General features: G+C 40.4%; 1 protein-coding gene across 2 annotated transcripts in view; it reads left to right on the top strand.

The window, feature by feature from the left end:
- Sh3rf1 (SH3 domain containing ring finger 1) overlaps positions 1 to 24,061 on the top strand; it is a 144,013-nt gene that overhangs the window by 103,078 nt on the left and 16,874 nt on the right. For both annotated transcript variants that reach the window (XM_003469135.5, XM_063234777.1), the window contains exons 5-10: positions 3,611 to 3,913; positions 9,085 to 9,195; positions 16,089 to 16,258; positions 17,430 to 17,600; positions 19,901 to 20,160; positions 23,006 to 23,367. In XM_003469135.5, coding sequence (XP_003469183.1) covers positions 3,611 to 3,913; positions 9,085 to 9,195; positions 16,089 to 16,258; positions 17,430 to 17,600; positions 19,901 to 20,160; positions 23,006 to 23,367 — 1,377 coding nt within the window. The remainder of the gene's footprint in view (positions 1 to 3,610; positions 3,914 to 9,084; positions 9,196 to 16,088; positions 16,259 to 17,429; positions 17,601 to 19,900; positions 20,161 to 23,005; positions 23,368 to 24,061) is intronic.

Genomic DNA, 24,061 nt, shown 5'->3' on the forward strand with positions numbered 1-24,061 from the left:
ACTTTCAAAGACAAATCCTTTCTACACTTTAGGCTTTTCTCAAAAAAAGGTGTAAGATCAATAAATCCCGTCAGTCCTTGCCTTTAGTTCTGGTACACTGAATTTTACTGTGTATCCAACCTATGTCTTGTCCAAGTTTCTTAGCAAATCCTGAGAAGAAGGTATTTTAGGATACGAATTTATTTTACAGGTGATAAGTGCACTTCAGAATTTAAAGGTCATAGTTAGATAAATGTCACAGAAAGCACATACTAAAACATTCATACATTTTATCACAATTCCACTAGAAGCTGCTAGATTTTTGTTTTCCTGTTGTGGTTATCAAAGTTAAGAACAAAAGTCTGTTTAACTTTCTGTGGTTTACCTAATGCTTCTACCAAACAGTCTTCGCTGTACGATGATTTTCTCAGGAATGCATGAAGGAAAGAAGGAGCAGGTCAGCAATACTGTCTTCTGCTGGTTTCAGAACAAATCTAATGTAATTTTAAAATATGACAATGCCTTGCTAACAAGTCTTTGGTAGAAATGAAATGCAGGAAAAATGTACTAGGCAATTAGAGGAGTAGAAGTAAAGTAGAAAAATGAGCTGTGTCTTATAAGAGTGAGTTTTGCATTATAGATGTAGAGAGCTAAAAGAGTCATAAAAACCATCAACCTTGACCTGCTCCATGATGAAGCTGTGATCTGTAGCACTAAAATGGTTACCTTGAGGTCACAGAGTTAGTGAATGGCAGTGCTGGCACTACCACTTGCTAATTCTCCCACGCCACACTGTGTCTACCTGCATCATGCTTCTGCATATAACTAGATTTTTCTGAATATATCGGGTTATGGTTGAGCAATTTTACTTGTGGACACATATCCAAATTCCATGTGTGCTTATATGCACCATAAGACATGTACTAGATTATTCATGGCAGTATTGTTCTTAATAGGCAAGAATCTATTGAAAGTAAGAAAGGAAGGGGAAAAGAAAATTTAAAAACCCCCAGTTTTAAGTAATAATGAAATACATAAACACATTATATATTTCACAGGATGGAATGCTATATACCAGTTAATAAGAAAAAAGTGCATATTCATGGAACAATATGGACACATCCCAGAAAGCACACTGTGGAGCAAAAGTAGCCAGACATAGATTATGGAAAACATCTGTTATTTTCATGTCTGCTTGTAGGCTCCTTAAGGGTGGAAGCTTCTTTGCATCTGTTCTCCAGCACCTTCACATTTTCTAGTCCATAATGGATGTTCAGTGTGTATTTATTTTAGTGAAGAAGATATAATATGAAAAAGGCACAAAGGAACCATTCAGCATTTTTTTTAACTGAGAAAAAATGTCAAGAAATATAGGGCTTTAACATTCAGATATTTGTTAGAGCACAGCATACGAATGTCTGAAATACTAACGCAGTATTAATTATAACTGATACTTAACAAGGTATACACATGACAAGATTATGGTAATGTCTGAGAACATTTCAAAACATATACAGCTCATAGAGCCTATGGCTTGACCCCAGAATTAGTCTAGATGCAGTATGAGGTACACGTGGTAGTTTTTTCTATTCATATTTTGGGTCTCAAGGAAGGGAAAGTCTTCTCAACTCCTTCCTGTTTCCTACTCAGCAGAACAGGAGTATGTGCTCCAGATTCTACCACACTGATTTCATTTCCTGCTTTGAGTGCTTTGTGCCTGAGGGTGGGTGTCAGGGCCTAGTGGAAGAAGGCATTCTCTGACTCCTTCATCCCTGGCATTGCTGGGTGAATGGCCTTTCATGGGTGAGGACTAATGAGTTTGAGAGGGGAAGTGTAGTAGCTCTGCAGTCTGCTTTGCTTCTTTCTTGCCCAGCCTGTGTAGGACGGAGAAAGACCATGCCTGATGTGGCTCACTGCGCTCATTAGAGCTCTGCCCTGAAGTTGGGGCTTCCCCAGTGGTACCAAGAGACGCCTTTGCTTCCTTTGTGCATTCAGTTCTCTTAGGGATCACTTAGAAGGTGGAGGGCAGACGAGGGAGGATTTCTAAATTCTGGATCTCCTGGCCAGATGCTTTAGTCGTACTCTCTGGGGTCACTCTTTCATGTCAACTCGTTCCTACATGCCTAGGTACACACCACGGAAATCTCAGAGCCTCTTTCTCCTGCTGTCCGTATTCTGCACCTTGATAAGATGTTATTCTGGTGATGCTGCCTGTTATTTTTGAAAGTTTATCCCATGGAGAAATTACTTGCTCTCTAAAACAGAAGAGATACTCATGTCTGAGAAAAATTTTATCCTGTTACTTGTGAATCAGACAGGCCACCCAAATTTGAGTCCCCAGGGAGCTATGGGAACAAATTGTCAGTCAATTTGCAGTCATCTGTAGAAATACCAGGCTGCTGGGCTGCAATTAGCATAGCTTCGTGAGGAGCCTGGTTATGCAGACAGTGAGTTAATTCTTTAATTCTTCATTAAATATTGACTATCAGAATTTCCATTCTCCTATGGGGCCATCTTACCAATGGGGTGAGAACTCGGGGTTTGGACAGTTGAGATGGGTAGGAAAAATATATTAGACAGTGTTATTTCACATAAAGGCATGTTTTTGTAAATTGCTGAGTATGTAATGCTGAGATTGGAAAACCTCTGTGATACTTGTAAAATTTTTTTCTTTTTCATCCAGTTTTTCTATGAAGTTAAACTGTGAGCTCAGTTCTTTCCCATTTTTGTAATGTCTAAGTTATGTGTAGCTTGTTATCATTAAAGCTTTCCGGAAATGTTTCATTTTACATCAGGGAAAACAGAAAGCTAATGTTCTTTCTTTTTTTGCTGATCATATCAGTTCAGTACACATTGTTTGACCCCTTCTGCTCTCACTTTGCACTGGGGCTTTTCAAATCCACTAAATCAGCTTGCCAACAAGATTAGAATTTCATGTCTTACCCTACTATGGTATAAAATTTGAGCACATATGAAGATAACTGACACAATAACATGACGAGGACAGACTGAGTCTCTGCCAACTTTATTGTGAGATTTTCCCAGCACACTGAAGCAGTAAGTTAATGTATTGGAAGTAGGTACATTAATACTGGTTTCATATTTAGTCTTCTTGATCATTTTCACCGAGGACAGTTGCTCTTTTTTTATTGTGCTCTGAACAGCAACTACAGCCATTATTGGGCTTGGGTGTTCAGTGAGATATCTAAACACCCTTTTGATTATGCTTCTCTGAATTTCTTTGCTGAGCTGAAGTAGATTTGCATTGGATACTAGCAGCTGTTAAAATTAGGCATCATGGAATTTATTTTTTTAAAGCTTTTTATCTTTTTGGCATCGGAATTTGATCTCAGGGCATTGGGCTTGATTGGCAGACATACTACCACTGAGCAACATACCCCACCCAAGGGATGATTTATTCTTGATTTAGTATCTGCCTATGACATCAGTTCAGTGAATTCCCAGGATTAATAGAAAAGACATCTCTTATGCAAAAAAAACAAAATAAATTCCAACATACAAACTTGAAAGTGGTAACTTTGAGTTTTAGAAAAAGACATGTTGAAAATAAACCTCAGTGGATCTGTAAGAATTGTCTGAGCTTGTGTTGGCTTGTCGGTTGTTTCTGCAGTTTAACTCGGCCGCGAAGCAGCTGATAGAGTGGGATAAACCTCCTGTGCCAGGAGGTGATGCTGGAGAATGTACCTCTACAGCCGCCCAGAGCAGCTCTGCTCCAAAGCACTCTGACACCAAGAAGAACACCAAAAAGCGACACTCCTTCACTTCGCTCACCATGGCAAACAAGTCCTCCCACGCGTCCCAGAACCGCCACTCCATGGAGATCAGCCCTCCCGTCCTCATCAGCTCAAGCAACCCCACGGCCGCAGCGCGCATCAGCGAGCTGTCCGGGCTGTCCTGCAGCGCCCCTTCTCAGGTAAACCCTTGAGCCCGGAGGACACTGCTCAGCCAGGAAGGAAGCTGCTCAGCAGTGTCTGTTCTCTAACTGAGAAATACTGTCCACTTCGAACTTCTGAAGGGTGTAGCTTTCCTGGGACACAGAGCCTTCATTTCGTAGAAGGTGAAATGGAGAAGGGAAAAGTAACTTGGGTGTATTACTTGGTCAGTTTCAAAGGAGAGATCAGAACCTATAAGATGAGTTAAATAATATTTATTAGTTTTACTCAGCAGTAACTCAGTTGTATAAAACCTTCTCATAGTGCTAATTTGGAAGTTCTTGCCAATTGAAGCTTTATCTCCACCCTAACTTAGATGGTCTAGTTGAGACTTGTAACATGTATAGCATCTTGCATTTGTGTGAGTTTGATATTTAGGCTTCCCAGGCAGAGTTACTGAGAAAGAATCACCTAATTTAAATTACCAGTTGGCCTTGCTTTTATTCATTTGAGATAAGGTCTCATTGAGTTGCACAAGCCAGGCTCAAACTCCCTATCCTCCTGCCTCAGTCACCCAGACTGCCAGGATTACAGATTTGTGTCATCCCTCACCCAGCTTGACCTTGTGTTTTCAAAAAGCTGATTAGTTCTTGAAGACTTTGGACTTCTTTAAAGATAGCTATATATTACTCCAGGACAGTGAAAATACATGAGATGATTACAGACTTTGGTTCATTTGGCAACATTTACTGAGTAGTTTTATTATTAGACACTTCCTGGCAGTGTGTATCTCAAAATACGTAAGATGTAGGACCTAATTCCAGTCTACCAAACAAGGCTAATTGTGGCCCTGCCCAAGTCCCAGGCTATTTTCATCATCCAATTAGATGACAGCAGTATTTCCCTCAACCTGAAGGTCAGAGCCTCGTCTGAAGCTGCCTGCCACAAGCAAGAGAAACTTCTCCGTAGTCATGTGTCATTTTTTAAAAAATCATGCAGATGTTACATCTCCTGCTCCTCCTCCTCCTCTTTAAATGAAATTATTTCCCCTTATTCCTTTATTTCCCCTTAAAGAAAATGAAAGGAAACATAGTTCTGGTCCTGAAGAAGTCTAGGGTTTTTATATGTGTTTGTATTAGATCACAGAGCAAATGTTTATAACGTAGTTCTTGGTAGTGCTTGAAGATTTTGTTAAAATTATTTTTTCGTTTATATTTGAAGCTATTCCTTAGAGTCATACTGTACTGTAAGTTAGAAGTTAAATACATTTACTTTCTGAATAGGATTGTGGTTGGTTTATTAATATGTATTTATTTTCTAGGTGATAGGTCCACAGAACTTTTGATTTTTCAGAAGAAAATAAGACACATACACACATGAGAGCAGTAAGGACAGGGTTCTTTGTTTTGTTCATTGACAGCATCCCACAGTGAGCACTCAGTAAATACTTGTTGAATGAATGAATCAATTAGAAATTGGACAGAGGAGATCCACTTGTTTTATACGTATTCATCCCTATGTAAAACATGGCCATGGATTGCAGATCAGAGTACAAAATATTGAGTAAGGTGACAGATAAGATTCAGAATGGAAGATTTTTTTATTAAGAATCCTGAAGAACTGGGCTAATAAAGACAGTCAATCATGAATAGAATTGGTCGTTTTAGTCTGTGTTTTTTATCTTGTGACCTAGCAACATTGCACAATGAGGTTTTCTTGACACACGAGACAAGCTTCTCCTGAGCCTGGAGGCAGCTCAGAATGGGAAGAGCTTTGAAAATTTTTACAATCTTTTGGCAACAGAGAGAATGAGAAGAGAAAGGAAGACAAACTGGGGGTGTGCATCTTCAGCGCAGTGTGCAGTCAGGTGCGAGCATGTCTGCCGCCGCCTCACTGAGGCCAGGAATGAAGGCTATAAAAGCAGAGCTATTTTTGTTTGGGTCTGAGTAGCTTAGGAAACAAGGCTCTTTCTGTGTTTCATTAAAACAGGTTCCCTTCACCCATTCCCCACTCCCGCCGCCCGCCATACTCCTGTGTTCAGTGGTGGCATTTTGCCTCAGGGAAAAGTTATTTCTAGAAGAGCATGGGAGGTGTGTGAAGTACTGCCTGATTTCTCCACTTAGGTTTACAGAAAATAGCACTTACCTGCAGCACTGTGTGCACGGGAGGGAACCGCAGCCCACAGGAAAGCACTGGGTCTGTGTGGCCTGCGTGATGTGTTCTCTGTTGACCGTGAAGATTGGTGTATGCGGGAAGGTGGCTCATGGCAGACCATCCTTTCCCCCAGCTCAGCAGAGGACCTATCTGCAGGCTGAAGAGAGGCCCGGGAATGCCTCTTGATATTGGCCTGATTTTTTTCCTTACCCATTATCATCTTTACCCTCAGTTTTCTTTGCTCTTATTCTTTTTTTGCATTATGTATTAACTGTGATTTAGGCGTCATTACATTTATAAGGAAATCAGAAGCAAGAGGCCTAAAGAAATTTAGAATTCACTTTTCTCTCACCTGAGCAAAACTTTGCTGTAGGCAGTCGTCGGGTGCTGGTGTGGTAGCACCATAGTTACTTGGCGCCTGCCAGCTCACCTTTCCTCATTGGGAAGAGCCTCGTCCTTGTGCTTCCAAGTGGCACTGGACATCTTATTGTCACACATGGGTGTCCGGATGCTGAAAGAGGAGAGGGCTTGCTTGCCATTGTATTTACGGACTGCCAGTGATGCCTGAACTTGCAAGTACAAAAAAACGGTCCGTTTAGGCAGTGCTGTCGGGATGCATCTCCAGGACAGGCATGCGTGGATGTCTGTGGTTGGCACCTAGAGGAGCAGTGGTGGTGCACATAAGCACGACATTTCATGTGTTCTTCTGACCACACCGAGGGTATGTTTTGGTCTCTGCCAAATGGAAGAGTACTGCAGAATATGAAGTGTTTTTGTGGTGTGTTTGTATTGCCACTGGCCCCAGGGGAAGCAAGAAGTCCCATCCAGCTGCCCCCCTTCGCTTTCCCCACCTCTTTCCTCTCCTCACTAGTCCCTTCTTCTGGAAGAGACAGAAGTACGTGTTGCAGTACCATGAGAAGGGATGAGCACAGCAGAACCTGAGGTTGTCTTTGTTCAGGGAATTAATTCTGGACATGCTCGTCGCCCGCTGTTTACTTCTGTTTCTTAGTCTTTCTTCAGTGACTGTCTCTTCCTTGGCTCCCCTGCTAGGAGTAGCCCTGTGTTAAGTGGTGCTTGTGAAGTTCTTGGTGTATTGTGCTTCCTTTTTTATCTGTGGTGGCACAGACCTTAGGGATTCTCTGGAGTCCAGAGACATAAAGTGATTTATCCCAAGACCGTGAGGTTACTGGCAGCTAATTGTTCTGACTTCTACACTGGAGCCTCTAGGGAAATGTCAGACAATAATTAAATCTTCCTCAGATATTTGTAGGATTGGTCCCAGAAAATTGTGTTTTTTCTTGCTCCGAAGGTTCTTTAGTAATGATACCATGTTGAGATGAACTTCACTGTACTTTTTAAGAAAGCTACTTTTTTTTATATGGTACCAAACTTACATATGTCCTTGGAGTGTGAATATAAAAAGATTTATGGGGATGAAATACCTAAAGACTTTATTCCAGAATGAAAAGCCAGTATGCTTTATGGAAGAAATTGTCTTAGTGTTACGTTCTTGACACTGAGAGACAGCACCTGACACCCACACCTGAAGAAAAGGTTTACTGGCTCATAGTTTGTGAGGTTTCAGTATGAAGAGGCAGGGCGCAATGGTGGCATGGAAGTGAGGCGCATGGCAAAGGAGAATTGCTCAAGACAGGGCAGGCAGGATGCAGAGAGAGATGAAGGGATGGGGAGGGAGATAGACCCTTCCAGGCCATACCCCAGTGATCCCACCTCCAACCAGGCTTCACCTCCCAACATCCCATTTAGCTGTAATCTCATCAGTGAACAAATCCACTGATGAGTGTGAAGCCCCCCCACCCAGTCACCTCCCCCAAACCTTGCCTATGAGTGCACGAGGCTTTCAGGAAACATCTAGATATAAACAATAATAGAACTATTTTATAAGTAGACTGTAGGTCACAGGAAAGCCAGAAAATGAGAGCTTGGGGAGAAACTGTTTATTAATGGCACCGCGGGATCTGTTTAGGCTCATGTGTTAGCCTTAATTAATGTACAGACTAAAAGTTATAAATGTATTTCAAAAGATTGTGAATTCCCTATACAACTCACACTTACTAGTGAAAATAATTTGTATGCTGTAGTGCTGATAATCCTTGACCTTGGGTAGGGCTTAACATAGTGGAAAACCAAGTTTCCTTCAACCCCTTAAGGAACTAATCTTTTAACTTTTCTTTGTCATCATAATCTTTTTCTTAATTTATGAGAACTGGATAAACCATGTTTGGGAATACATTTTTATTATAAGACTAGAATTTTTGATACATTTTTGTTTCCTTGGAAAAATAAAACACTTGCCAACCACATAGCTTTCATACATACTGGATTTGTAAGGAACCCATCCCTACTTCTGTGGCATCAAGTAGCACCACTGCATTCTGCAGCTGGACCTGCTCTGCAGCCTGAGTGAAATTGATTGAGTAATTGAACACAGGCAGTGAAATGACCTGAGTAACTCAATTTCTTTCTAGTAAATTAATCTTGGGCCGTATCATGGATAAGATGCCTTTGAAAACAATTAATTTGGCTTGACATTGTTCCTTTAAAGGTTTTATAAATAATTGCCTGCTATAGGCATGTCCAGGCAGGTGCATTTTAATTATGCTTCCCCTCTGAATGGTAGAAGTCATGGAAAACGATCTTGAAAATAACAAAATCCCTTAAGAATTTTACATAGATTTAGCATAATGATAGGTGATCTGCGGTGAAATTGCTGGAAGGCTGGTAGAGTGCAAGGCTGACCATCTGAAAGGTCAGTGATTCACAGCAGCATAAGCGGGAGGCAGCATGTTCTTACGGAAGCCAGCAGCAATTGAATGCATTGTAGTGACCAGCATTTGTCACGCGGCTGCCAAATATCCAGCAAAGGGCCTGATACACGGTAGGTAGTAAGTAAACTTGGGGTGAATAAACTAAAAGGAACTCTGCCTTCTCAAAATAAAAGGAAGTACAAATTTTTTATTCAGTGTGACTTCCTGCCAGTATAACTGTTGTATTAAACATGTTCTTCTTTTTTAGTAACTCATCTTTTTCTCGGTAGGTTCACATAAGTACCACCGGGCTAATTGTGACTCCACCCCCGAGCAGCCCAGTGACGACGGGCCCCTCGTTCACTTTCCCATCAGAGGCTCCCTACCAAGCTGCCCTTGGAGTGAGTATAGTTTTCCTGTCTCTACTTCTCTTTTAGGAACCCAGTCATGTTACCCTAGCACGTCCCACCCCCTAACATCTGCGGTTTGCACCGACGTTTCCTAGTGGGACGGCTATCTTTCATCTGTGAGCTCTGCTAATCTGATGAAAAGTTAGGCGTTCTCTCGCCTGCAGCCTATAAATTTTTTAACAATGAGAATCAACTTCAGTGGTCTGAAGTTGTTAGAAGAACTCTGAAAAATACGTTTAAATTGTATTACAGTTCAACCTAGTTTCCTGCAGGTTTAACCTTTTATTTCTTTGTCGTTTCTAGAGCCTGCTTATTTCTTTTAAAGGCTCATTTATAGAAATGGTGAGAAAAATGGGTCCCAAAGGCTAAATGGTTTATTTTCACAAGATAAATCTCTACATTTAGGATTTATCCTTCAGTTCTTTATCTTCTGTTGATATAATACATAGCTGTAGTACTTGCTGTCTTGATTTTATTTTTTTTCTTTTAAAAACATGCGATTCTATAGGTAGAGTCTAATCATTAATTGGTTAAAAACACCCATATGGGAGAAATTAATTGGGACAATTAGAATAGACACAAAGAAGAGGAACATGGTAGAAAAAAAGTTGAAATTGAAGAAACAAACAAATGGAGCTTTGATAGAGAAAAACCATAATCTCCACTTCGTAAATTGTAGATAGTTGAACTACAGGGAACTAGCAATTGTTAGACATTTCTCATCCAGACTAATGCCTTGGCTTATACTTTTAGACCGTTTGCTCCAGCACTGAGTGAAATGAGGACAGAAAATATCATTAAGTCAGGTTGCCCCTGTACCTGGACCAGCGTGTGACCCTACCCAGCATGCATAAGTGGTTTGTGCTGATGCTTTTAGACAGTGTGGTTTAATGGTAGATGAACAGATTTCAGCTGAAACCTGTCTAGATTTGAAGTCCAGTTCAGCCACGTGCTACTTAACCTTGGAAAGTTTCTCAGTTTCTTTAAACCTCGGTGTCCCTACTTAAAAAATGAAATTGATAGTATCTGTATCATAGAGTTAGGACACAGAGAGGGATGCCTGCATACTGAGTTCATTATTGGCCTCTATTTAGGACTGTTGTGTGGAGTGTGTGTGACATGTGCCACTGTTTACCCTAAAAACGCCTTGGCCTAGTTCACTGTGTTACGGTGTTCTTTACTGTTTGCACCAGTAATAGTGAGCCTTCTAAGCAGCTGGTTTGTCTTTAGGCTGTGGACTTTATATACGTTGTAAAGATTATATTTCTTCTGCCAGACTGCTGAGAGCCAAATTTGTAACCTCCCAGTGAGGACTTCACAATATATTGGTCATAATGTTGACTCCATCTAGTTTTACTGCCTTTGTTTTCCATTTGCTTCATTTTACTTACTTCATATTTATTTTACTTGATAACATTTTATAAATAATTAAAAACTGATTTTGAAACAAGATGGGATATAAATAAATGCAGAGTTGTTACATAACTTGACTTTTGAAAACTTTACAGAGTTAAGCATAGTCTATTTAAATGGAAGTTAATATGTTCTTGCTAGAGGTTAAAGTCTTTTTCTTTCTCCTTTTTAAAAAAAAGTATTCCTTGAATAATTATGGTTTCCTTGATAGTATAACTGGTGAAGGAAACATTCCCTTAACTCACCTGGAGAGATGAATTTCAGTTAATATTTATTAAATTTCGTTTTCATGAGATTCTATTATCCCTGGATGTTTGCCCAGAGCCAAATTTCATAGCCATCCTGCCTACTGCTCTCCAGGGGAGACTCTGTCCTTTCCTTTCCACTCCTACCAATTGATATGTCCATTTCTGGATGACCTCCTGTGTAGAAAAAAATCTAACTTGATTTCTTTTTGTTTGTTTGTTTGGTTTTTTTGGTCTTTTTCCTTTTTATCGGTACCGGGAATCGAACTCACGACTGCCTGCTTGCAAGGCAGGCATTTATGCTGCTGAGCTAAATCCCCAGCCCCCTAACTTGATTTCTTAAAGGGGAGAAAAAAGACTTACTTTTCTGATCTTACAAAAATTAATTAGTGGAAAAGACAAGGCTGATTGAGTTTCAGCTCTTATAAGATGAACATTTTACAATGTAGAAAATGACCAGTTTCTTTTAGCTGGGGGCTTACTCTAGGCCAAGTCAATGGGAAGGTCACGAGAGCATGAATATATAAAAATTAATTTATATTCAGCCACTTTATCTGAGGCTTATGTAAGAAAGCTAGCCTGCATGTTAAGTAAGAGGAAGATTTATTAAACAATATGTCTACCATGCCAACTCAGTTAAATGAAAAATTAATTATAAACAGGCTTGTCCATTGTCTCTGGAGATATCTAGCTCTCAAAGTCCCTGGTAGGTTGGCAGAAATGTTTTAGGTTTAATATGTTAGGTTTAAGTGGAAAAATCTCAATATCATGTGCCCTCTGCATCTTACATTAATTGTAGCAAGTGTGCTATTTTGAATTTGAAATATTTCTGGAGGCTTTGAGTACTGTCATAGGCAATAGTAAGCAGGTTAGAAGAAAACAAACCAGGCTTTTTCATGATGTGAATTTATAGGTAATAAATGCCACCAGTAGACTAGAAAATAAAAATTTCTAGTGCTTTTTTCACAAATTGAGACCTTAATCTTTTATGCAGAATGAAGTTATGAGCATATGTCCCTCTACATTTCACATGTAACAGTTAAAATGTCCAGCATTATGAACAAAATGGATTTTAGTATTTTTCTATTTGGTTGAAACTTCAAACCATGAAAGGTTTTTTTTTTTTAATCTATTTCATGGGTTGAAGAAAGTGAGGTGTTCTTAGTTTTTTGTCCTCCATATATGGAAGAAGAATTTTTTAAATAAGTAACTAATAATCCCCAGTCCTCTGTACCAGCTGGGAGGTATTTAGCTATAAAGTGTCACAAGGTAACCAAGGTCAATAAAGGTTCAACATTTGCCATGGCCAATTTGAAAACAGATTTAATTCTCAAATTATGCAACCTTAATTAAATGTTTTACACACACATGACTGGTATGCTGTATAAAATGTTAAATATTATTTAATTTTTGAGTATTTTTATTTAATATTTGAGTATTGATCTCAGCAAGAGTGCTGAGTATTAATTGTGACAGTTGAGTGCAAGTTGGTAGAAAAACCAGCCTTCTTACGGTATAGATTTATAGGCATAAATGCCACCACATACGCATATTGTGTGTGTGTGTATGTGTGAGACACTATATCAGGTCTCAGAATAGCCAGTATATGATGATAGTTCGTTACAGCCTGTGGTGAAGACTACATGGAACCTCTTGCTGTCAGCAGAGTAAGGGGAAGACTCTGGAAGTAGAGGAGTGGGACCACCACTAACCTTGGTGACTTGGGAAATGAAAGCAGGAACTTGGGAATTGGCAGGTGTTAGGAAAATCAAAGTGAAGGGTAGCATGTGGTCAGACTGTTTGTATCAGCAATGGGAAAGGACTCTCACATCCCAGGAATGGAAACGTTTTGATCAGATTGTTCTAAGAAGGAGTTAGAAACACAGAATGTGTTTTCATTCATGAAACACTCATTGAGGGTCCCTTTATCTTCTAGCCACAAACCTAGGTGCTACAACAGAATGGCAACTAAAATAGTCTCTGACTTCAGTTTCATGAATCCTAACAGCAGCTTCCAGTTTCTTGAGCTTTTGCTGTGCTCCAGGGATAGGGATATGTAAACTAATTTATAATTATTAACTCCTTCTTGTAGGTTGGTAGAGTATGATATAGTAACCTTATATGATTTACACAATTAGCTAGTATAGAAATCTCTTTTATTTCCATATAGATTAAATATACAACAATAAATTACCATTTTTGCATAGAGATGATAATGCCACTGGAATTGGTAACACTGTTGATTGCAGGGAGCATCTTCAAGCAGAAGCTTGAACTGTTCCCTCCTAGTGTCCTCGGTATACTTGAGTCAGAAAAAAACATTTAGAGGTGTCGCTGTACAGGGTTGAAAGGGGGTTGATTGGAAATTAGATGATTAGAAAGAAATTATGGTGGTTTGGGGGATATTAAATGATATTTGCCCAAAGGACCTATTTTCTGCCATAGAAGGTAAAGAGACACAGACATACTTAGAGACAGTTGGAAAGGAAACGAGCCTCTTTTTGTCAGTTGAACATGTGTCTAAAACTCCACTTCAGAGCACTGTGCTGGTAGCCTGGCCTGCAGCCTTTGGGAGACTTCTCCCTGTCCTTAGCCGCATCCAGCTCTAACCACTCATGGGTGAAGTGCATGGGACGGCAAGAGAGGAGGGAGTGTCAGTAAGGACACCCCCCACATACTCGAGCTTCTCACTCACAGTGTGCTCTAGCAAGTGTGGACTTCCCTAAGGAATCACTCTAACAAAGTAGGGAAGTCAAGGACTGTCCTAAAAGCCTGGGCTGGGTTGGAATTTGCCTCCTTTTCTGACCACAAAGCCCATGCTGCTTCTATAAGGCAAATCTGGCTGTGCTTTTTCACACCAATCCAATGGGTTAAGACTGGGACATAGTGAAGATGGCCACTTCACATTAGCAGCCCACTCCTGAATGAAAAGTGAACAGATCTGTATGTAGACCTTCTTTGTGCATAGGAAAAAGTGCTTCTCAGCCCCTGACACCTGCACTGGCCCAGACTGTACAACAGCAAGCAGGTTCTCAGGTCAGTTCCGGGCGAAGGAAAATCTGTGGTTTGCTCTATAGAAATTTCAGATTTTGCAGGACAGCAGACTGCCTGGGGCTCATACACAGCAGATTACCTTTTGAACTTCCTCATTACCAGATTATTTCAGTTTCGGTTGTTTATAAAGCAGCCCACAGAACTTCCTAGTGTGGTCCAGCCCTATCATTTTACCAACCCTGTAGGAATGAGCAGCATCTAGGAATCTGATTTTAATCAAACTTTCTTTCTTGGTCTTATGCACATTTACTCAGTATTAGGAAAAAAGTCCACCCAATTTTATTAAGTCATCTCTTCTGTTTCACCCACAAAAAGAGAGGGAAAACTGTATTATCTCTCAGGCACAATCTTTGGGATTTTTTCAGAGTGTCTTGTTTTATGCCATGTCTCAATGCCTGAGCTTTAGTCTTTGCAGAGTAATGTCCATGATGCATTTGCTTTCTGCATTTTTAACTGTAAGAAGTAACCTTTCTTTACATTTTGCCTTTTTCTTCTTAAGGCTGGTTTAGCTTAGCTTCTCTTTATAGAGGTAAGATGTAATAGGCAATCTTAATTTCCTTGCCGAACACATGCCATTTGTCCTCTGCATTCCCACAGCCATGCTGGTTTGAGATTGAAGTTGGGCAAAATTTGAATAGAAATCAGCAAGGTGGTAATTTTGCAGTTTCTCCAAGGATTACTCTGTATAGTACAGACTTTTTATCTCACCTGTCAGGCTGCTGACGCTTTATTATCTTTGAACGAGAACATTGCTGAGTGTTTTACCAAGATTATCTTTATTCCTCTCTACTTGGTCACTGGAAGGAGGCCAAACAGAATGAATTCTTGACCTTCAACTGGTTGAAGTTTGCAGAGGCAGTAAGTCCCAGCACATGCAAATTCTAAGCTCTAACAAATCAGAATGCTGCCATGTTTTATATGGAGAATATGAGTGACTTTTTTGTGATATTCTAGCTTTTTGAACCAATATCTGCCTTGTCCAGGTTAGCACTCTCTAAGAAGCTCTGTGCTTCATTTATTTCCTCACTAGATGTTCTGCTACATTGTGGGGAAAATCCTTACCAACAGTCAGGTTAGCAAAAAAATTCAATAAAATGTTTGGAACAGTTGGAGCATATGCACAGAGATTTGAATTTTTCCTACTGTGTTATGTTACTGGAACCATGTACATTAATAGAGAGATGAAGTACATGTTGATGAGACTGAAATTTTTATTCCAAAAAATGGAAATGAAATGATTTGTGAGCAATGTTTATGAATCATTGGGTTTTTCTCATTAATATGCTGATATGTAGAAGTCATTTATGTTTCCTAGGTACATTCTTTAGTATCCTTATTTTTCCTTTGATTCAGTTTTTACATCTAATGCTTCAAAGATTTGGGGAGAGCGAGGTAGGGGTTCAGGCAGTCTTTGTGTGCTTCTATTCCCAGGAGTTGCAGTAATGTAGGCCCTTAAGAATTATCTGGGGTTTATAGATCAGAAAGCAACAATTGCTCCATTGATTTTCAAAAGGCATGGAGTCCTGTAGGCAGAGCCCCATTAAGCTGTGCCCATAAAGGAATCAGCAGCTTTTCACTGGTGTACTTGTTAAAGATTACCAGCCTTATTGATAGCTCTAAATTTCAAAAGCTTGCAAAGTTAAGAAAAGAATAAGCAAAAGTAGCAACAATAGCTCAGTGATGGTGGCTTGCTATTGTTTGAGCTTTTTGGAGACCATGCATCAAAAGAAATTTTCTTCCAAAGGAATGATTTGAGATGTGGTGCAGCTAAATTGTCTTGTGTTGTGTTTAAGTTTCAAGTTACAAGAACAATTACCAATAAATTCCTAGTAAGCAGCATGACTTTATACTGTGGCCCCTTCGAAAGGCATTTGGATTCTCATCTCAGTCTCTACTTAAAAGTGATATTAATCTTAAAATTACATGCAATCGTTTCATTCTTTTTTTTTGCTTCTCCTCCCAAGGATGATTACTTACCTGTTTATTGAAAGGTTGCTGTGGCTTTGAGATGCATTTTAAAGGGGGCTTTTTGTAAGAGGTATCCTGCTGCTCCTGCTCTGTGTGGAATCCATTAAGATCTTGTTCTGTGGATTTCTGATTCCTTTCCCTGACCCCTTCTACAAAAGATCTAAGTAAATATTTTGTTGCTCCCCTGTCCTTTTTCTGTACCAGACTATGAATCCTCCTCTCCCCCCACCTCCTCTCCTGGCTGCCACTGTCCTCACCTCCACACTGCCAGGCGCTACCGCTGCTGCCACTGCTGCTACTGGAATGGGACCGAGGGCCATGGCAGGATCCACTGACCAGGTTGCACATTTACGGCCTCAGACTCGCCCCAGTGTGTAAGTGAAGGTGTCGCTTACTACTGCTAATGCATTCATTTAAAACTGAGCCGAACTGCAGAGTGAGAGAGAGACTGTTGTGATATGAGTTAGTGACAGGCTTCCAGCTCACTGAGGGTTTGAGTTCTGCAAACTTCTGCCTAGTCATGCATTTAATTAGGAAACTACTGAAACAAAATGGGCCTAACACATGAGCAGCTAGTTTGCAGGCCTGCTGAGTAAAGGCCCTGCATGATTTTGGGAAACATGCTGTTTGCTTCCTCACACTATTTAAATATATAGAACTGTTCTTTTGGGGGGTTGGAGGTAGGGGTGGTATACAACTCTTGTTAGACACTCTTGTGTCTTCATTTTCATTCCCTGCAGTAGGATACCAAAGAATAGGAGGGTATTCCACAGAAAGCAGATCTAGTTGGAGGATGCAGATAAAAAGCTGTGAGGCCCCAGCAATAAATATCCAGGAATGTCTAATTACCTTGCCCATAGTTTACTGATGGCAGAATGCAACAAGGTTTTTGTGCATTCCACATTGTTGAGATTGTATCTCACCACTTCAGAGCACTGGTGAGAACTGCAGGTTAGTGTTGCCTGTCTCATTTCCATGTGTTGATAGGCACAGTCACTCTGCATTGTGGAATTGTTTTGTACTGTATGCACTAGTGTTTCTTTTCCTTTGACTTTTAAAATTCAGTCTCCTTCCTGGCGGAACATACAGAAGCAGGTGCAGCCCAAGCCTCTAGGTTCAGCTTGTATAGCAAAGGCAACATATTGTGCTTTGCAGTGGAGTTTCATACCATATGTCCTCTTTTGGGGCTACTTCCCTAGTCTAACAAGTGCCATTTGAAGTGCTCAGTGTTCCCAGTAGGCACCTAATCCAGAGAAGCAAGTTAGGCACTCTTGCAAACTGTGTTAATGCTTTCACACCGCACAGATGCTAGTTGATAGATAGACACTTCTACACTGAGAGGTCCAGGTTTAGCAGTCCTCAGTTAGGAAGGCTTCTGCCCTTATCCTCTTTCAAGGGAGATTTGCCAATGCTACTAAGAGTTAAGAGGTGATACTTTCATTCTGCATTTGTACAAAATAATCATGACTTGGTTTCTACTGTTAGTTTTAAGCATCTTGGTGTTTGTTTGTTAGCCTGAAATCAAATATTTTTTTCCTATTCTAGGTATGTTGCTATATATCCATATACTCCTCGGAAAGAGGATGAACTAGAGCTGAGGAAAGGGGAGATGTTTTTAGTGTTTGAGCGTTGCCAAGATGGCTGGTTCAAAGGGACCTCAATGCACACCAGCAAGATCGGGGTTTTCCCTGGCAATTATGTCGCTCCAGTTACAAGGTATGGTTTTGAATAAATGGTTTACTAAGTTCTAAAATGGGTATCTTTGTCCTTTTCCAGGGCTTTCAGTCTATTCAGATTCATCCTCACATTGTAATTGCCTGTTACCTAACAAGATTTTAAAATGCATATCTATATCTGCTAAAATCCCTTTTAATGCCAAGATTCATACCTTAGCGTTTCATGTGAATATGTGTGAAATTACAGGTTTCTACCAATACATGTGCAGACCATAAGTTGTTGTTTTTAATATATATGTGTGAGAACACCAAACTCTACTATTTCGAATATTTTTCTATTAGCAAATAAAAGGCATAATATTTAAGATAAACAAAAGCTGTATTATTAACACTTTTATGCCTATATAATGAGTACCAAATACTGGATAGACAGATTTTTGAGCACATTTATTAACTCTTCTTCCTTAACTCATCGATATAGTTGCTCCCACTTAATAGATATGGCAATTTAGAGATTTAGTAACTTAGCTAAGATTGCAAAGTGAAGAAGTTCTCAAAGCCACCTGGTCTGGATCTCTGTTTATTCCACTGACTTGGTAATTATTTCTCAATTCTGTTAATTATGAAACAGTCAGACATTAGAATCCTTAAGTACATTGTAGATCTATTTTAAATAGAGGTAGTATTACTCCCATGGGACATAGTTTTAATTTTCACCACTAAATGTGAGAGACACTGCTGTCATACAGTGGATAAAGACCAGTATACTGGCAAGTCCTGCTGTATGTATGCTGTTCTCACCACTGCCACCACTAATAGGATACTATGGCCCAAAATGTCACTGAGGTTGAGAAACTCCATTATAGGATGATAAGAACTTTATATATATGAAATCTTTCCTTCTTTAAAGTTATTGTATTTTCTGGACACTGTGGAAAGTAGCGCTGAATACTGAAAGAAATGAAATGTAATGAAATTTACACTGAGGGGAGCCCTGGTGTTAGACTGCTAGACTCTAATAAATAAATGGCCCAGGTTTATCTGTGTTATATCACCCAACAGCCTTCCTTTTCCATTTTAAACAAATGACTTAAGGAACTGACATGTTTGTCAGCTGTTGGCCTTGATTTATAGATTGGCCAGCAGCCTAATCAAATCACTATCTTTGCAGATGGTGACAGAATGTTAGCTTTAATTTGACTTGCAAATTTTAATCAATATAAACCTTCTATTCTGTAGATGTTAAAATCTGCATTCAAGGTCCAGCCTGCCCAGAAAATGGCAGACAGAAGTGCCCTCGTACAAAAAATAATAATAATAAATAAGAGAAATACAACAAACAATGATACAAATGAAGTTAAAGAAAATATTTTTGTAAAATTCAAAATCAAATTATTAAGTTAAAAATCTCTGCATGTTCAACTGTATACAAATGCTTGCTTACAGTATATGCTCTGTTGTTCCTCTGGTAAATAATAAAATGCTCACATTAATGAAATATTTTATGCTATATACAGGATTGTCATTTAAGTGAATTTAAAGTAATAGAAGGAGTTAATAAGTTAAGATGTTTAGAGCTGACTATACCCCTGTAATTGTGCTCACACTGGAATAATGGAACAAACCATTTTATGCTTACCCCTGGCTTCAAGGAACTTTTTTTTTTTTTTTTTTTTTTTTTTTTTTTTTTGTATTTCATAAGAAATTTATTTTTAAAGACTACCTCAGATTTTATACTCGGGCTAAATTACAAGCATGTATTGAGTATAAAAGCAGAACAGAGGAAGGAATCTACATGAAACAGTAGCATCATAAGATCTTAAACTTAATGATGAGCTGTGTGCTGGATCTTGAGGCATAAGTGAAATTGAGACAGATAAGGAAAAGCCAGAGAAGACATTCCAACAAAGTGTCTGCATGTGTGTGCACATGTGTGTGTGCACCCAGGTACCTGTGTGATGTGTCTGAGACAAGTAGATCAGAAAACAGGAGCAGAGCTGTGGAAACATGGCTTCTTTGGTAGATGATGCAGAAGGACCCAGGGCCTTCAAGTCAGAGAAAGTGTCTGGCCTCAACATGGAAAGCTGAAACCAGTAACCAGTATATTCTTGAGCCAAGTATGATGTGTGGTTTCTGGTAACTGTGAACATTTCAGAACTTTTCTCTGCCTCAAGGCTATCATTTCTTTGAATTTGCTGTTCTTAAAACTTTGTAAAAATAATTCCATTCATTTTAAAAATGTTCTGTCTTTAAAGCTCTGAGTCATTTTTCTTGCATTTAATTGTTCTGTCTCCCATTTTGCTGATGGATCAGGTTTTCCATCTGTTTCTGTCTTGGCAGAGCGGTGACAAATGCTTCCCAAGCTAAAGTCTCTATGTCTACTGCCGGTCAGACAAATCGAGGGGTAACCATGGTCAGTCCTTCTACTACAGGAGGTCCTGCCCAGAAGCTCCAAGGAAATGGTGTGGCTGGGAGTCCCGGTGTTGTCCCCACGGCTGTGGTGTCAGCAGCTCACATCCAAACAAGTCCTCAGGCAAAGGTCCTGTTGCACATGCCTGGGCAGATGACAGTCAACCAGGCCCGCAATGCAGTAAGGACAGGTAAGGAGGAAACCAGACCAGAACAGCGTCAGGGAAAGGGGTTAGCTGCCTGATAGCAGATGATGTGATTTGTATATTGAAACAGTGAGTTTCACAAGGGGTTAGAAACAGGACAATCTAGTCAGTGGCACTTTATATCCATTTATTTGGGCTAAGCCTGCCTTGCTTTGTTAATTTAAACCTGACCTACAGATCTAAAGTCTAAAGGAAATAGGCTGATCATTAAAACTGCCAGTAGTGTTGTACCTCAAGACACAACCTCTATAGTCAAGATTGTGTAGTTTCAGATTATCTGCTAGGTGGTATGTTATTTTGATGAACTTAGTCACAAGCCTATTTTAGATCCAATATGATTTATGTAGTATTTGAAACCAACCAAGAGTTTTGGGAAACAATTGTGGGATAGTGTCTTAGTTACTTCTCTCATTCCTAAGACAAAATACTCAACACCTAAAGTGAAAGGAAGAAAGGTTTCTTTCGCTCACAGTTTGTAGAGGTTACAGTCCATAGTTGACTGGCTCCAAGGAAGGATGACATGATAGACAGACATCACAGAGGAGAAGCAGTTCATGGTGGGCAGAAGGTAGCAGAGCAAGGGGCCTTAGCAGCCCTGTTTTGCCCTTTTCTATCTATGTTACCAGGATTAGGACAGTGCCATACCACTCAGTGAACTGATTCAGCCACTGCTGAAAAAACTCCACTATGACTGAATGAGGCTTCTGAGTGACATCTAGACACAAGCCAAAGCATTCTACTCCTGGCCCCCAAAGACTCTTGCACATCCCTGTATGCAGAAGGTATTTTGTCCATCTCTGAGAGTTGCTGAAATCTGAACATTTTCACAGTTGCTGAAAAGTCCAAGTTCAAAAGTCTCTTCTGAAATTTAAGGCAAACTCAGCTGTAAGCTGTTCTACAAATAAAGGGAATGTTAAACACTTCTAATATTCAATGGCACAGAATAGACATTTCCATTCCAAAAGAGAATGGAAAGAGACGGGGAGAGAGAGAGAAAGGAATGGGAATAAAGCAGGGCAAACATTAAGTTCCATGTCTAGCATCCCCCACAATCTACGGCAAGTCAGCTTCAGAGGGCTTTGGTAGTTCTACCCTGGGTACTTCTGGCAGCTGTAGCTCCCATGGCTTCTTTCTTTGGCTGATTTTGCTCACTCCTTGCAGCTTTCCTTGAATGATCTCCATTTCCTGACTTATACAAACTTCCAGGATCTCCACTGCACCTTCAACTTCACACTCACAACTGCACACACAGCCCTCTCAGGGAAACATTGGCTGGCCTAGCAGCCTTCTGAAGTCTGGTGGGAAGCCTTCCTGATCCCACAACTTTGGCATTGTTCATACATCTAAAACTAGCACCACATGGATGAGGTCAAAGTCTGCCACCAGCTGGAGTAGTAGCCAGGCTTTCTCCCTCTTGGCTGTAGGGGCTGAGTGCTTAGGCCTTTGAGTACTCTACACTCACTCCTAAGGAACAAATTGTCTAGGCCATCACCATTCTGGGACATGGTGCTCTGGGGCTCTCTTCTCAAAGCAAAGTCTTCCACTTTTGCAGCTCTGAGACTCCAAAGGCTGGAGTCCTCCTGGTCCTTGTTATGACTTCACACCATCTTTTCTGTTGTCTTCTGAAATGCTTGGGTTTTTTGCTAGTCTTTTCAGCAACCAATTTCTCCCCTGTTCCATCTTTTCAGATCACAACTTTGTTGGAACTTCCTTTCTGGCCAAGCTCAATGTTTTGTTTGTTTTTATCTGTTTATTTTTTGGTTTTTTTTTTTTTTTAGTACCATGGATCAGACTCACAACCTTGCGCTTATCAGGCAAGCGCTAGAGCCACTGAGCTAAATCCCCAGCCCCAAACTCAATGTTTTAAATCATTCTGCTGGACTCTTTGCTCTTGATTCTCAATATAAATCTGCCTAAAAGCCTCTAGAAGTAGCCATGCCAATGCTTCAACTTCAGACTACCTTGAAATTTCTCCTGCCAGGTTAATTAGTGCACCGCCCTTAATCTTAGTCTCAACAAGCATGGGGCAAAACAGACCACTTTTTATCCCTTTTATTGTATCCAGGCTACTGGGTTAAGGACAGTGCTAAGCCAATCAGTGGACTTACTTAATCCTAGCATTCTTAATCCTAGAATTAATCACCCTTAACTAGCATTCTGTCATGAATTAATCACATACTCTAGATTCAGCTATCTTGAAAAAAGCCCCACATATGACTGCATAAGGCTTTGGGGAACGTCTAGACATAGCCTGCATGAAAACTGAATGCTTGGGAAATCTATTGGAAAAAGAAATAGTGGTTAATAAGTTAGGTATAGTGGCATGCACATGAAATTCTAGCTGCTCAGGAGACTGAGGCAGGAGAATTGCAAATTTGAGGCCAGCCTGAGCAACATGGTGAAACACCAACTTTAAAAAAGTTTTTTAATGGGCTAGGGATTTAGCTCAGTGGCATAAGCACCTGCCTTGCAAGCTGGAGGTCTTGAGTTCGATCGCCGGTACTGAACTTTTAAAAAAAAAAAAAAAAGTTTTTTAAATAGTTCATTAAAAACAAAAGGACTTGATGTTGATATAGTTTGACACTGTGTGCAACTCTCAGAAATGGACTCATTGTCTCTAATGCTAGGGAAAAGTGTTTACTGTAAGTAAAAGACCTCAACGTCCATGCTCAACAAATCTGAAGACCACACCTCCATTCCTGATTGTAAAGGTGGTGATCAGAACCTTGCATTAGGTTCTATTCTGATACAGTGACATGACTTGTGTTTCTAGTGAGCCATATTTAGTAGGAAGTTGACTTTCGCTGTGTTCCTTCCTGATGTCTACCAGTTGCGGCACATAACCAAGAGCGCCCCACAGCAGCAGTGACACCCATCCAGGTGCAGAATGCTGCCTGCCTCGGCGCCGCGTCCGTGGGGCTGCCCCATCACTCACTGGCCTCCCCACAGCCTCTGCCACCGATGGCAGGCTCTGCTGCCCACGTCGCTGCTGTCACTATCAGTCGAGCCAATGCCCCCCTGGCCTGTGCTTCAGCTGCTTCTATGACCTCCACGAGCATCGCCACTGCCTCTCTGGAGAGTGAGCCCAGTGGTCGGACGGTGACTGGTCTTCCGGGACTTCCCACATCTCCCGACAGTGTGTCATCAGCCTGTGGGAACAGTTCAGCAACCAAACCAGACAAGGACAGTAAGGTAAGACTTGCTTCCTGCTAGTCTACTTAGGTGGTGTCCTGTAGTCTCTCGCTCATGAAGGGGCTCATTGTTCCACAGTCCTTCGGGTGCAAGTCGCGGCACCAGGTGGTAAGAACAGGGTGGGGAGGAAGCTCATGCAGCACACAGCATGCTGACTCTTATCTAGATGTGTTCTCCTGGGCTGTAACACCCGCCAGGCCCTCTCTGGAAGTTAGGGAGGCTGTGCTGAGTAAGGCTTAGTCAGACCTCATTCCTGCAGCTCACAGACTCGTGGAGGGATTTCCTTCCTCCTTTACTTACTCATTAGGGCATCCTCAATGTTTCCTTTCAGTCTTGATAACATTTCTGTTTTTAAAAAATTAAATATATGAGGACATTGAAACTGTCAATCAAAAATGTCACGAGTTTATATTTGTCTGTAGTATGTCTAACCATAATCACCATATTTTCCTAAGAGATACAACCTAAAACATAGGGAAAATTATTTTCTAAATCTGTAGCTTTTTTTTTTAATCTGTCATTTGAAGCTAAATTTAAAAAAAAGTATAAATAGAGAGTTTTGTTTGCAAGGCAACTATAACTGGGTTTGGAGACATCTGGTTGGAGGAAGAAGCAATTAATAACGTTTAAATATGAAAAGAAAGAGAAGAGATGACACTAGAATCATGAATTTCCCCTCAGTGTTTCGTACCTC

Source organism: Cavia porcellus, unplaced genomic scaffold (assembly GCF_034190915.1).
Source record: "Cavia porcellus strain 051 isolate PalLab524CR breed Dunkin Hartley unplaced genomic scaffold, mCavPor4.1 scaffold_24, whole genome shotgun sequence".
Lineage (NCBI taxonomy): Eukaryota > Metazoa > Chordata > Mammalia > Rodentia > Caviidae > Cavia > Cavia porcellus.